The sequence below is a fragment of the Ovis canadensis genome, chromosome 3 (assembly GCF_042477335.2).
Source record: "Ovis canadensis isolate MfBH-ARS-UI-01 breed Bighorn chromosome 3, ARS-UI_OviCan_v2, whole genome shotgun sequence".
NCBI lineage: Eukaryota > Metazoa > Chordata > Mammalia > Artiodactyla > Bovidae > Ovis > Ovis canadensis.
The window spans coordinates 167,378,176-167,391,478 of record NC_091247.1 but is presented as its reverse complement, the minus strand read 5'-3'; the positions used below and the strand labels follow the sequence as shown (position 1 = coordinate 167,391,478).

General features: G+C 43.2%; 1 protein-coding gene across 10 annotated transcripts in view; it reads left to right on the top strand.

The window, feature by feature from the left end:
- Nucleotides 1–13,303, top strand: part of ATP23 (ATP23 metallopeptidase and ATP synthase assembly factor homolog) — a 75,535-nt gene that overhangs the window by 50,104 nt on the left and 12,128 nt on the right. For 2 of the 10 annotated variants that reach the window (XM_069584794.1, XM_069584792.1), the window contains exons 2-4: nucleotides 5,498–5,660; nucleotides 10,752–10,797; nucleotides 11,522–11,603. In XM_069584794.1, coding sequence (XP_069440895.1) covers nucleotides 10,781–10,797; nucleotides 11,522–11,603 — 99 coding nt within the window. In that variant the 5' untranslated portion in view covers nucleotides 5,498–5,660; nucleotides 10,752–10,780. The other 8 variants (XM_069584791.1, XM_069584793.1, XM_069584790.1 and 5 more) reach the window with 7 other exon arrangements.

Below are 13,303 nucleotides of genomic sequence, written 5' to 3'. Positions count from 1 at the left end.
CCGAATTTTTGGTGGCCCTCGATAAGTGAATTATTATTTGCAAAAAAAGCTAGAAAGCGTTTTAAAGTTATGTGCAACTTCATTTGTTGCTGTGATATTTTAAGCAGCTTTACACAACTTCCTATAAAACAACTATTTTTGCTTTAGAAAATGAAGGCAAGCACACGCAGGCGGAAACAAAACCAAACCGCCAAATTTCCTCTTCACAGTGAGCCCAAACTAAAATGTGGAAGTTTGAAGCATAGAAAAGTGTCTCGCCGGGCCCAGCAAGGAGAAGGGAGCTGGGGCTCAAATACCCCAAATCCCCTGAAGGATTTCAGCACAGGATTCTTTCTTTAGATTTATTATTTTATTTTTTGGCTGTGGCGGGTCTTTGTTGCTGCTCAGGGGCTTTCCCTAGTGTCAGTGGACCGGTGCTACTCTCGTTGTGGAGCATAGGCTCTAGGCGTGAGAGCTTCAGTAGTTGCAGCTGGACGGCCTAGTTGCTCCCCTGCGTCTGGGATCTTCCTGGGACTGAACCTGTGGCCCTTGCAGTGTAAGACAGATTCTTTAGCACTGAACCACCAGGGAAGCCTGCAGTAAAGGATTTTTTAAAAGCTGGGTGAGGGAGGCTGGTTGCAGGGTACTGATTAGCTCCTGTACAATTCTCTGGTTGATATTGAGATAATAGGGCATTTTAACAGTGTTAGTCCTAAGGTGTCTATAGGATCTGGGGGCTCATGATTGTCAGATAGTTTCTCCCATTTGGTGGTGGTTTTAGTATCTGTAATTCAGGAAGTATGTATCAGATACTATTATCTTGGTATTTCAGAGAGGAGCTACAGCAGAGGTTATGGGAGAAAGGGGTCTGTCCTGGAAAGGCCCTATAGAGTCCTGCTTGGTTAAACATTCACTGGTAAACAACCACAGAAAACACTTTGGAGCAGTCTTCCAGATCCTCTCTATGCATATAATGTTTCAAGCAGTAATTTACATTGTACATGCTATTTTGTAATTTAAAAAGCATTTGTAAACATCAGTTCAGTTCAGTCACTCAGTCGTGTCCGACTCTTTGCAACCCCATGAATCGCAGCATGCCAGGCCTCCCTGTCCATCACCAACTCCCGGAGTTCACCCAGACTCGCGTCCATCAAGTCAGTGATGCCATCCAGCCATCTCATCCTCTGTTGTCCCCTGTTCCTCCTGCCCCCAATCCCTCCCAGCATCAGAGTCTTTTCCAATGAGTCAACTCTTCGCATGAGGTGGCCAAAGTACTGGAGTTTCAGCTTTAGTATCATTCCTTCCAAAGAAATCCCAGGGTTGATCTCCTTCAGAATGGACTGGTTGGATCTCCTTGCAGTCCAAGGGACTCTCAAGAGTCTTGTCCAACACCACAGTTCAAAAGCATCAATTCTTCAGCGCTCAGCCTTCTTCACAGTCCAACTCTCACATCCATACTTGACTACTGGAAAAACCATAGCCTTGATTACACAGACCTTAGTCGGCAAAGTAATGTCTCTGCTTTTGAATATGCTATTTAGGTTGGTCATAACTTTTCTTCCAAGGAGTAAGCGTCTTTTAATTTTATGGCTGCAGTCACCATCTGCAGTGATTTTGGAGCCCCCCAAAATAAAGTCTGACACTGTTTCCATTGTTTCCCCATCTATTTCCCATGGAATGATGGGACCAGATGCCATGATCGTTTTCTGAATGTTGAGCTTTAGGCCAACTTTTTCACTCTCCTCTTTCACTTTCATCAAGAGGCTTTTTAGTTCCTCTTCACTTTCTGCCATAAGGGTGGTGTCATCTGCATATCTGAGGTTATTGATATTTCTCCCGGCAGTCTTGATTCCAGCTTGTGTTTCTTCCAGCCCAGAGTTTCTCATGATGTACTCTGCATATAAGTTAAATAAGCAGGGTGACAATATACAGCCTTGATGTACTCCTTTTCCTATTTGGAACCAGTCTGTTGTTCCATGCCCAGTTCTAACTGTTGCTTCCTGACCTGCATACAGATTTCTCAAGAGGCAGATTAGGTGGTCTGGTATTCCCATCTCTTTCAGAATTTTTCACAGTTTATTGTGATCCACACAGTGAAAGGCTTTGGCATAGTCAATAAAGCAGAAATAGATGTTCTTCTGGAACTCTCTTGCTTTTTCCATGATCCAGCGGATGTTGGCAATTTGATCTCTGGTTCCTCTGCCTTTTCTAAAACCAGCTTGAACATCTGGAAGTTCATGGTTCATGTATTGCTGAAGCCTGGCTTGGAGAATTTTGAGCATTACTTTACTAGCGTGTGAGATGAGTGCAATTGTGCGGTACTTTGAGCATTCTTTTGCATTGCCTTTCTTTGGGATTGGAATGAAAACTGACCTTTTCCAGTCCTGTGGCCATTGCTGAGTTTTCCAAATTTGCTGGCATATTGAGTGCAGCACTTTCATAGCATATTTCATTTAAAAACCAACATGGTTGTATGTTTTCCATTGTATTTTTTGTTAGAACAGTTTCTATCCTTAAAAGAGTTTTTATTTATTTTTTTTTTGGCTGTATTAGGTCTTAGTTGAGGCTGTGTTGGGTCTTAGTTGAGGCATGCAGGATCTCTAGTTGTGGCATGGGCTCCAGAGCATGCCAGCTTCAGTAGTTGCAGTGCTCAGGCTCAGTGGTTGCTCCAAGGCATGTAGGATCTTAGTTCCCTGACCAGGGATCAAACCCAGGTCCCTTGAGCCCACATCCCCTGCACTTCAACGTGACTTCTTTCCCTCTGGGCCACCAGAGAAATACCTTTCTGTTCTTAATTGGTACTGCAATGGAGAAATGAAAATACTTATAGTTAAATCTTAGCCTAAATTCTCATTTCTCTGCGGTAATTATTTTTCTCTTTTTAACTTAGTAATTTGTGTTTGCACTTCCTCTCTTTCAAATGCCTTCCCATTCCACTCATGTCTTTATAGTATAAATGGATGAAATTACACATATGGCATCCAAAGCCTACTCAATTTTTAAAAGTTTATTTTTCTGATTATAAAAGTAATACATACTGTAGAACATTAGGAAAATGTGGATGAATGTATATAAAAATAATCTGATATGTAGACAACTACTGATCATATTTTGGTATACAGTTTTCTAGTTTTCTCTCTGTTGCCTTCAGCAATGAGCATAAAAAAAAAATGTTTGGTAATATAGTAGCTGAATAGCATTTCAGAAGTTCACATTTTATAGTCTATTTCAGGCCCCATCTTCTCTATCTAGCCTTCCCTGAGAATTCCAGACTAATTACACTAACTTATAATGGTCTAGGTTCTCATGGCAAGCATACTGGGGTGGTTTGCCATTCCCTCCTCCAGAGTGAAAAAGCCAGCTTAAAACTAAATACTAAAACAACTAAAATCATGGCATCCGGCCCCATTACTTCAAGGCAAATGGAAGGGGAAAAGGTGGAAGCGGTGACAGATTTTCTCTTCTTGGGCTCTAAAATCACTGTGGATGGTGACTGCCATCCACATGAAATCAGAAGACAATTGCTTCTTGGCAGGAAAGCTATGATAAACCTAGACAGTGTGTTGAAAAGTAGAGACATCCCTCTGTTGACAAAGATCCATATAGTCAAAGCTATGGTCTTCCCAGTGGTCACATACGGTTGTGAGAGCTGTACGGTGAAGAAGGCAGAATGCCAAGGAATTGATACCTTTGAACTGTGGTGCTGAAGAAGACTCCTGAGAGTCTCTTAGACAGCAAGGAGTTCAAACCAGTTGATCTTAAAGGCAATCAATCCTGAATACTTATTGGAAGGATTGATGCTGAAGCTGAAGCTCCAGTATTTTGGTCACCTGATATGAACAGCTGACTCACTGGAAAAGACCCTGTTGCTGGGAAAGATTGAGGGAAGAAGGAAAAGAGGGCATCAGAGGATGAGATGGCTGGATGGCATCACTGATGCAAAGTCCAGGAACTTGGGCAAACTCTGGCAGATGGTGAGGGATTGGGAGGCCTGGACTGTTGCAATTCATGGGTTCGCAGAGTCTGACAACTGGACTGGTTGTTTCATAATGGTCTAGTTTTCCATATTTGTATATTTTAGTTCCCTTACTACATTAGAGCTAGTTGTGTGGTCCTGGATAAATTATTCAGTTTTGTTGAGCCCACTTTCTTTATCTGCAAAAAAAACTGATAATATTTATTTTGCAGGGTTGTGGTAGGGATAACAAATAACCTATCTCAGCTTAATAAAAAGTAGCATTTTTCTTATAGCTTTAGCAGTCTATGTACATAGGAGGTGTTCATAATTTTATGTTTCAAATGAATGAGTAATCTGAGCATCTCAATCAATTATTTATTGAGCACCTTTGACACATAGGTACTGTTTTTATTCCTCAATATCTCTTGAATCTTTATGATTTAGATACCTTTCTTACATAAATCATATGCTCCTCTCAACCTCAAAAGTTCTCTTATGTTTCTGCTGCCATGCCTGGCACATCACAGAAGGTGCTAAATAAATGTTGAGCTGAACTGAGTAAATTTAGTGGAAAAAGGGAAACACAAGTTAGTTAAAACCTGTCAGGTATTGATGAAGCCATAATAGGTACAAAGTACTTTGTACATTGGGAGATCAGGAGAGATTAATTTTGATTAAGGTATCTGGGAATGCCTTGTGGATTAGGTAGATTTGATCAGGACCTGGAATTTAAGGACTGAGGGTGTGTGTTTGTGTGTGTGTGTATGTGTGCATGCTCAGTTGTGTCTGACTCTTTGCGATCCATGGACTGTAGCCCACCAGACGGTATCCACAGGATTTCCCAGGCAAGAATACTGGAGTAGATTGCCATTTCCTTCTCCATAAGGACCAAAGATGAGGGCTTAAGGATGGAAGTATGAGTTAAGGCTTGGAAAGTGAAAGTGAAGTCTCTCAGTTGTGTCCGACTCTGTGACCCCGTGGACTGTAGCCTACCAAGCTCCTCTGTCCATGGGATTCTAAGGCTTGGAGGTATAAGTTGAAATGTTGTGTTTTGTTATGTTGGTGAAAAAGTTAATAGTTGGTCTAAGAAAGAAATGGAAAATTTAATTTGAGACAACCCGAGGTTTATAACCTGGGAGACAATCTTTCAGAAAGCTGAGGACTGCCCCGCCCCTTAGAGGTCACAGCACAGTTACAGAAGTTTTTGAGATAAAGGGTTCTACATCAAATGAATTACTGACAGAAGGAAGGTTATCTCTCAAGGGAGTTATGAAGTAGTGGGTCATCCTGACACTATACAAGATTGAGAAGGACTATAAGCTCTGGTTAATGCAGATGCACAATACACTCTAAGGGGGAGGGAAAAGGCTCGGTCTGGCAGAGAAAAAAATGTTTAAATTATTCTTGTCTTGCTATAAAATATTAATTTATTTCATCAATTAGAGTTATTTTTGGTGGCAAAAAAATAGGATGGGCGAATGGCCTAGATGAGGCAAAATAAAAAAGGAGTTTGGTCTTATATTTTGAGTACTGTAGCGTGACCAATCGTTATAATTGCAGTTTTCAAACGTTTCCGGGAAACAGTCCTTTCAATATTCGGGGCGTCAAGAAAGAGGTGGACCAGAGACTGCAGTTAGCCTGCTGGTGGACAAAGCAGGAAGTCGGAAGTTGACAAAAACCTTCAGGGGAAGAAGGGTATTTAATGGCCAGCACTGGTCAGGAGGTAAGGAAGGAGTGTGCACGAGGAAGCGAGGCTGCGGAACAAGGCTTGTGGGGATCGCACAAGCACTCCAAGGGACAGGGGCGAAGCCCATAAGAGGCCGGCTGCTTTCTGCGAGGGTACAGGCCTGCTCAGCCAGCTGGCGCCTGGCCCCGCCCCTCTAGGCCCGCCCAGCAACTATCGCCCCGCCCAACACTCGCCGCCCCGCCCCGTTACCGTCGCCCCGCCCCGCGCTTCTTGCCCGGCACTCCCTCTGTGTCCCGGGTTGCAGACCCCAGGCACTGAACGTCCTTGGCCCCGCCCAGAGACGGCGGCCGGCCTGGCGCCGGTTCGGCCTGGCAGAGGGAGGGCCTGGGCGGTGGGAGGGAGGTTACCTTTCCCTCTCTCACTCTCCGCCGCCCGAAGCGGGAGGAAGAAGCCGCGGCAAAGTCCGTGGGAGGCATGGCAGAAGCTCCGGATGAGCGCGAGCCGGGCTCCGTGGCAGGGGAGCAGCTGCAGCAGCAACACGTCGGGTGCCAAGTCTTCTCCGAGCGGCTGGCTCAGGGGAAGCCACAGCAAGCGTTCCTCTCCAGTTTCTTCACCAACAACCAGAAGTGCCAGCTTATGCTCTTAAAGACGTTGGCCACAAGTAGGAGCCTTGACCCGGGGGCTGGACGTCTGCGGGGTGGGGTCTGGGACCGGGCGGGCGGGGAGGGGCCTCCGTACCCCTCCGCTAGGGGGCTCCGGGTTCGGCTCAGGTGTGGCGGGGGCCGGGTTCTGGCCCCAAGGGCGAGTTAAGGCAGATTTGGCATCGTGGGGTGGGTGTGGGGGTCTGAGCCTCAGTTTCGATCAGAGAAGGCGCTGAGGCCCACTTCAGGACTACGTTTGCCTGTGGCGTGAATGAGGAGTCGGGTTAGGAGTTAGCCCTTTCCTTCACACTCTGACAGATCCTCTCATTTCATAGGTAAATTGTACATTAATATGGGGACTGGAGAGTCCAGGTGAAGCAGAGTTTTAAAGAGCTACGTTAATTAAAGCATACTTGCTGAAACCGCGCAACTCAGATGGGATTTGAACTCAGCTAAAACTCAGATTGGGACTTGAGCCCTGCAGCCTGGGACCGGAACCTGCTGTCTTTTAATTGAAATCGCACACCTGGTCTCAGGAAGTTCAGGTTCTTTATGTCTCACTGCAGTAGGAATTGAGCAGGAGGCAAAATGATAGGTAAGAAGTAGATTTATTGAGAGAGATACAAACTGCATAGACAGTGTGGGCTGTCTCAGAAGGTGGGAGGCCCTGGGAGATCCATGTACCATGGACAGAAGGTGGTCTGTCTCAGGTGGTGAGGGTGGCCTGGATATATGGGCTGGTAAGTTTTTATGGGCTGGATAATTTCATAGGCTAATGAGTGGGGGTATTATTCCAACTCTTTTGGAGACAGGGTGGGGATTTCCAGGACTGGGGCCAGAGCCCACTGTTTGGCCTTTTATGGTTAGCCTCGGAACTGCTGTGCGCTGTGTCATGTAGCATACTGATAAATTAAAATGAGCATATTATAAGGCTCAAGATCTACTGAAAGTTGGATCTTCTGCCGTCTTGGGCCTAATTGGTCTAACCATTTTAGACATGTCCACAACAGCTCTGACATTCTTTAAGGGTTGTGCCCTGCGGCGTTTTGTCCTGATTCATTGCTGCTGGCAGTGCAAAGGCAGTTTTGCAGTCCTACTCTTTGTTGAAAAGGGTTCTTAACCTTCATACACAGATGGGCTTCAGAATGTGGAAACATCTGATATCGACTGCGAAACTCCTGTTTGTGTGCTCCTAAGGGCATTTTTTTCTGGGGAGAGAGTTCCTAGCCCCGTGATGTTCTGAGATGCCCATGAACCTGAAAAGGTTAAGAACCATTGCTATGGGTTACATAGGGACACCATCTGCTGACCAGTTTCTAAATCCAGGGACATTGCACTAGAGATTTCTTAACTTTTTTACAAGGCCATAGACTTCCCAAGTTTACTTTAGATACATTAAGAGCATCAAAGACAAACTTGTTTGTCCCAAAATAAGACTACTGTTTCATAGCTGGCCAGTGACAGTTCAGAAGTCAACCACTCAGTGAGTTTTCCATCCTTCTTGAGATTACCTGCATCTCCAGGAATCAGGGGAGGAGAAAGGGGAGTAGAGGGGAATGATGACATTTTATTTACTTTGCAAATAGGTATCAAATGCCTCCTAGATTCTGCTTTGGGCAAATACAGAGAGTAGTTGGGACCCTGCCTTTAAAATGTTCCAAAGTGGAATGCAGTGGGAAGGATGGGCTGCAGATTTAGATGTGGGTTTAAATTTTGATCCCTTTCCTTGTTACACATGGAAGAGTGATTTGACTCTCTGATCCTGTCTGTCTTTATCAGGGAAAGGAAAAGGGAGTTGGGAAGGGGTGAAAGTACCTCTTTTAGGGTTGTTGTGAGGAATAGGTTTTATAAGTGTAAAGTGCCAGTGTATCAGGAGCTGAATAAAGAAACTAGCTGTTCTTACAGTGGAAGAGCCAAAAAGTGGAGGAAGAGTTGAGATAGGAAGTGAGAAAGACCAGGTGCTGAACTTGAGTCCCAGTAGTAATTAACCCGCTTCAACCTTCCAAGGGGAAAGCTGCTGGAGAACCTGTTAGTGTATTAAAGCATCAACCTGCAGCTTTAAAATCCTATCCCTGGGATGAGTGTGATGAAAGAGATCAGGCCTCAAGGGAGACATTTGTTTTATTTTTCTCCAGAGCACATCCATTCTAAATACTGCAGGTCCTTCTTTGAAGAACCAAACCAATGTGGTCCCAGCATTTTTTTTTTTTTTAAAGAGGACACTAGACTTTTGAACCCATTTCAGCTCTGTAAAACTCTCAGTTGCTTCAGTAATAATGCACTTAGTATGGTGCCTGATACTTGATACACACTAAGTAGTATTTATTAATAATAATTATTTTACTGTTAACACTCTTCAAGAGGGATCAGGTTAGAAAAGCAGTAACCAGTACTTAACTTTCTCATCCAACAATACTTTTACTCACCTGTTTTTGCTTTCAGCATTTGAAAACCTTAATATCCTTTTTTTTTTTTTTTTTTGGCTTATGTCACGTAATTTGCTGTGCATTTATATTCTCAGGACATCTATGTGAAAAGTTGATGTTAGAGGCACTTGGGTTCCTTATATTTTCATGTAATTTTAACAGGCTCATAGATTCTTAGAAGTGGTGGTGGGGGGCTCCGGAGTTGTCTAGGTTTTTTCACCCCCATCACTGATCAGAAACCTCTGTGCCATCAATTGACCAGAGTGTTTTAGACCTCTGTTGGAACAGGTTATCTTTGAAGCCCTTTGAGGCTACCAGGCTCTTGTATCGACTGCTGTAATTGTTGGAAAAACCCTTTCTCATGCTGAGTTGAAATGTGCTCCATGTAATGTCTGCCCTTTGGTCCTTGTTCTGCTCTCTGAACAAATGTTGGCAGAATCTATTCCCACATGACACCCCTTCAGATACTTGAAATTATTGTAGCCTTAGTTAAATCTTTTTTTTTTAAACTTTAATCTTTTTGTTTTGTATTGCTGCTGCTGCTGCTGAGTTGTTTCAGTCGTGTCCGAGGTATAGCCTATTAACAATGTTGTGATAATTTCAGGTGGACAGCATAGGGACTCAGCCATACATATACATGTATCCATTCTCCTCCAAACTCCCCTCCCATCTAAGCTGGCAAGTAACAGTGAGCAGAGTTCCATGTGCTATACAGTAGGTTTTTGTTGGTTATCTATTTTAAATATAGCAGTGTGTACGTGACCTTCCCAAAGTCCCTAACTATCCCTTCCCACACCCCCACTCTGCCCCACAACCATAATTTGTTTTCTGTCTGTGAGTCTCTTTCTGTTTTGTAAGTTCACTTGTTATCGTTTCTTTTTAGATTCCATATGTAAGGGATGTCATGTGGTATTTCTCCTTCTCTGACTTACTTCACTCAGTATGACACTCTCTAGGTCCATCCATGTTGCTGCAGATGGCATTACTTCATTGTTTGGTAGCCGAGTAACACTCCACTGTGCACGTGTACCACGTCTTTATCTACTCCTCTGTCAGTGGACATTTAGGTTGCTTCCGTGTCTTGGCTCTTGTAAACAGTGCCACAGTGAACATTGGCGTGCGTGTGTCCTTTCGGAACATGGTTTTCTCCAGATGTGTACCCTGGAGTGGGATTGCAGGGTCATGTGGTAGCTCGATTTTTCGTTTTTTAGGGAACGTCTGTACTGTTCTCCATAGCGGCTGTAGCCGTTTACATTCCCATCAACAGTGCAGGCGGGTTCCCTTTTCTCCACACCCTCTCCACCATTTGTTGTTTGTGGATTTTTTGATGATAGCCATTCTGACCAGTGTGAGGTGAAATCTCATTGTAGTTTTGATTTGCATTTCCTTAATAGCTAGAGATGTTGAACCGCTTTGCGTGTGCCTTTTGGCCATCTGTGTATCTTCTTTCTCCTTTCCAAATCTACAAGTCCCTTTCTTGCTTCCTGTGGAACATAGCCCTGAGCTGTTCCAGTCAGCTTCTCCTGTGGAACGGCTTTGGTTGGCAGGTCCTGTTTAGAGTGTGGTACTCAGAATGGGATGCTGTGTACAGATGAGGGCAGACCGCAGTGGGGCCACTTACTGCCTTCCTCTAATCTGGATACTGTGCTGCTGTTCATTTCTGTGGCTGTGACCACGGTCATGTTGGTATATTTTGTACATATACGTTCCCTCAGTCTTTTGGTATATACTTTAACACATTGTGTTTGATCATTTAACTGAGAAACATATTTGATATTATCTAAGATGTTTGGTGGTACACTTTTTCGTATTTCTGTCAGTGTTTCATTTCATTAAAGACTTGCTTTTATGTTAATCTAAGCTTATCTTTTTGTATTCATTTTTTAATCAATTTTAAGATATTAGTATACTTAATTACTAATTAGTATTGCTTAAAATTAGATATTAGTATTACTTCACTGAGATTTGAGAGGTATTTTTTTCTTTTATAATATTTGGATAATTTAATTGCTGCTGTTCTTTTCCAATTACCATATGTAATTGAATCAATTTCTTTCTAGATCCATATGTCAAACTTCTACTTGATGCCATGAAGCATTCAGGTTGGTAAGTAAATCTTTTTAGAGTGCTACTCTATATTCTGACTGCTGAAAACAAACCACCCCTTTCTCCCCCATCCCCCCAAAACTGGAACTACTTCAGATTTTTCACTTCAGGCCGCAAAGCTGTTTCCACATGGTAGGTGGTGGTGGTGGTGGTGGTTGGCCGCATTCTCTCCAGGCAGGCCTTGTTTTCTCCAGACCTCTTCTGCCCTAACTCCACATCTCTGGCTCCACCATTCACCTCAGGTATTTAGTAAAGACAATACTTACAATCTTTATCGTAACTAATTACCAAACCTAGTTTTTCCACTATGCCAGTCTCAGCATTATCCTTAATAGAGAAGAAGTCTCAGTTTGTTATGCATACAGTAGCCGTCCAGGTATCGTGCAACTTTGAGGAGATCGGAAACAGTGGCTTCTGAGCTCCCCTTCTTAACATTCTGGCCCGAGGGCAGAAACTCCAGCATATTTCCAGTGTGGTCTTCATTAGTCGAGCCAATGCTTTATGGACTCATGGCATAGCGTTTGAACTGGGATTGATTTTGCAGACAGTCTCCTTATTTTACAGATGAGAGAACTAAGAAGTGCTGAGGGTGTTCAGTTGCTTTCCCAAGGTGTCCCGTGTGGCAGTGGTGGAGATGTGGGTGATCCGGGTCTCCTGGCCCAGGGCTGTGCCCCATGGACGCTGCTGCTGGACGTTGTCTCTTTAATCCATTCTTGCCTTCTAGTGCTGTTAACAAAGACAGACACTTTTCTTGTGAAGATTGTAATGGAAATGTCAGTGGAGGTTTTGACGCTTCAGTGTCTCAGGTAGGCGTTTTACCGAGTTGTTTTCCTTCCTCCAGTTCTCCTCATGTTTGCTGAGTGCCTTCCACATGCCAGGCATTCTACTTAGTAGACTTTGTGCAGGATTGAAAAAAAATGAGGTAGTCGCAATTCTGACCCTTAAGGTGCTCACACCTCACAGGGGAGACAAGACGTGAATGCAGACAAAGATAGAATTTGAGGCAGGTTAAATTCTTGGAGGTGGGTGTGGTTACCATAGGGGATATTGTGCTGTTCAGCTGCTATATGGTGGGAGGCTTTGAATGTCAGCATAAAGAATTTCATCTTTACACAGTGGGAAGTGATGCATCTTTGAGAATTTTTGACGAGAGTGAGTTTTCTCATCTGTAGTATATGGGTAGTGATTGTATTTATCTCACAGATATGATTATGAGAATTAAATGAGATTTCTCTTGTAAATTACACTCAAGTCAACACATGTTAGTTTCAAGTCAGTGGGGGGTTCTGACAGAGTTTTGAGGTGGTAGATAGATACGTCATGTGATGAGGGTAGATAAAAGTGTTGTACGTCACTGATTCCATCGTGAGTATGTAACACACATTTAACTACGTTTAATTGTTTCCTGCTAGGGACGTTATATGTCTTTTGGTTATTTATAGCTGTTTCAGGGAAATCATGGGAAAGAGCAACATAGCAGAGGGGTGAGGTGTCTGAGTTTTGGAGTCAGATAGACTTTGAGTTCAAATCCTTATTCCCCTGCTTATTAGCTGTGGGACTTGGGCAAGTTATTAATTTTATTCTCTGTTTCCTCATTTGTAAATTAAAAAATTATTAATTTATTTTAATTGGAGGCTAATTACTTTACAATATTGTAGTGGTTTTTGCCATACACTGACATGAATCAGCCATGGGTGTACATGTGTTCCCCATCCTGAACCCCCCCTCCCACCTCCCTCTCCATCCCAATCCCTCAGGGTCAACCCAGTGCACCAGCCCTGAGCACCCTGTATCATGCATCGAACCTGGGCTGGCGATCTGTTTCACACATGATGATATACATGATTCATTGCTATTCTCTCAAATCATCCCACCCTCACCTTCTCCCACAGAGTCCAAAAGACTGTTCTTTATATCTGTGTGTCTTTTGCTGTCTCGCATATAGGGTCATCATTACCATCTTTCTAAATTCCATTTATATGCATCAGTATACTGTATTGGTGCTTTTCTTTCTGACTTACTTCACTCTGTATAATAGACTCCAGTTTCATCCACCTCTTTAGAACTCATTCAAATGCATTCTTTTTAATGGCTGAGTAATATTCCATTGTGTATATGTACCACAGCTTTCTTATCCCTTCCTCATTTGTAAATTGATAACTGTAACACCTATAGCTCTCCAGGTGGGTCCATTCCCTTTTGGGGTTAAATAGAGTGCACATTTCGAATCTTCATCATATTTCTCAGCAGTGTTATATACAGTTGGGAACTCTTTTCTTTTTAATTAAAATTTTTGTTGTGAAGTGTCTCATTCATACAGAAGAATAACAAACCTATATGTATGCTTTAAGTCATAATAATAAAATTAACATCTGTATAACTACCACACAGATTTGAGAAATAAAACCCTTCTGGGACTTTAGAAGCCTGTATGCCCCTTCTTGGATCATAGCCCCCCTTCCTTATTTTTGACTTTCGTAATAATCATGCCTTGCTTATCTGAATG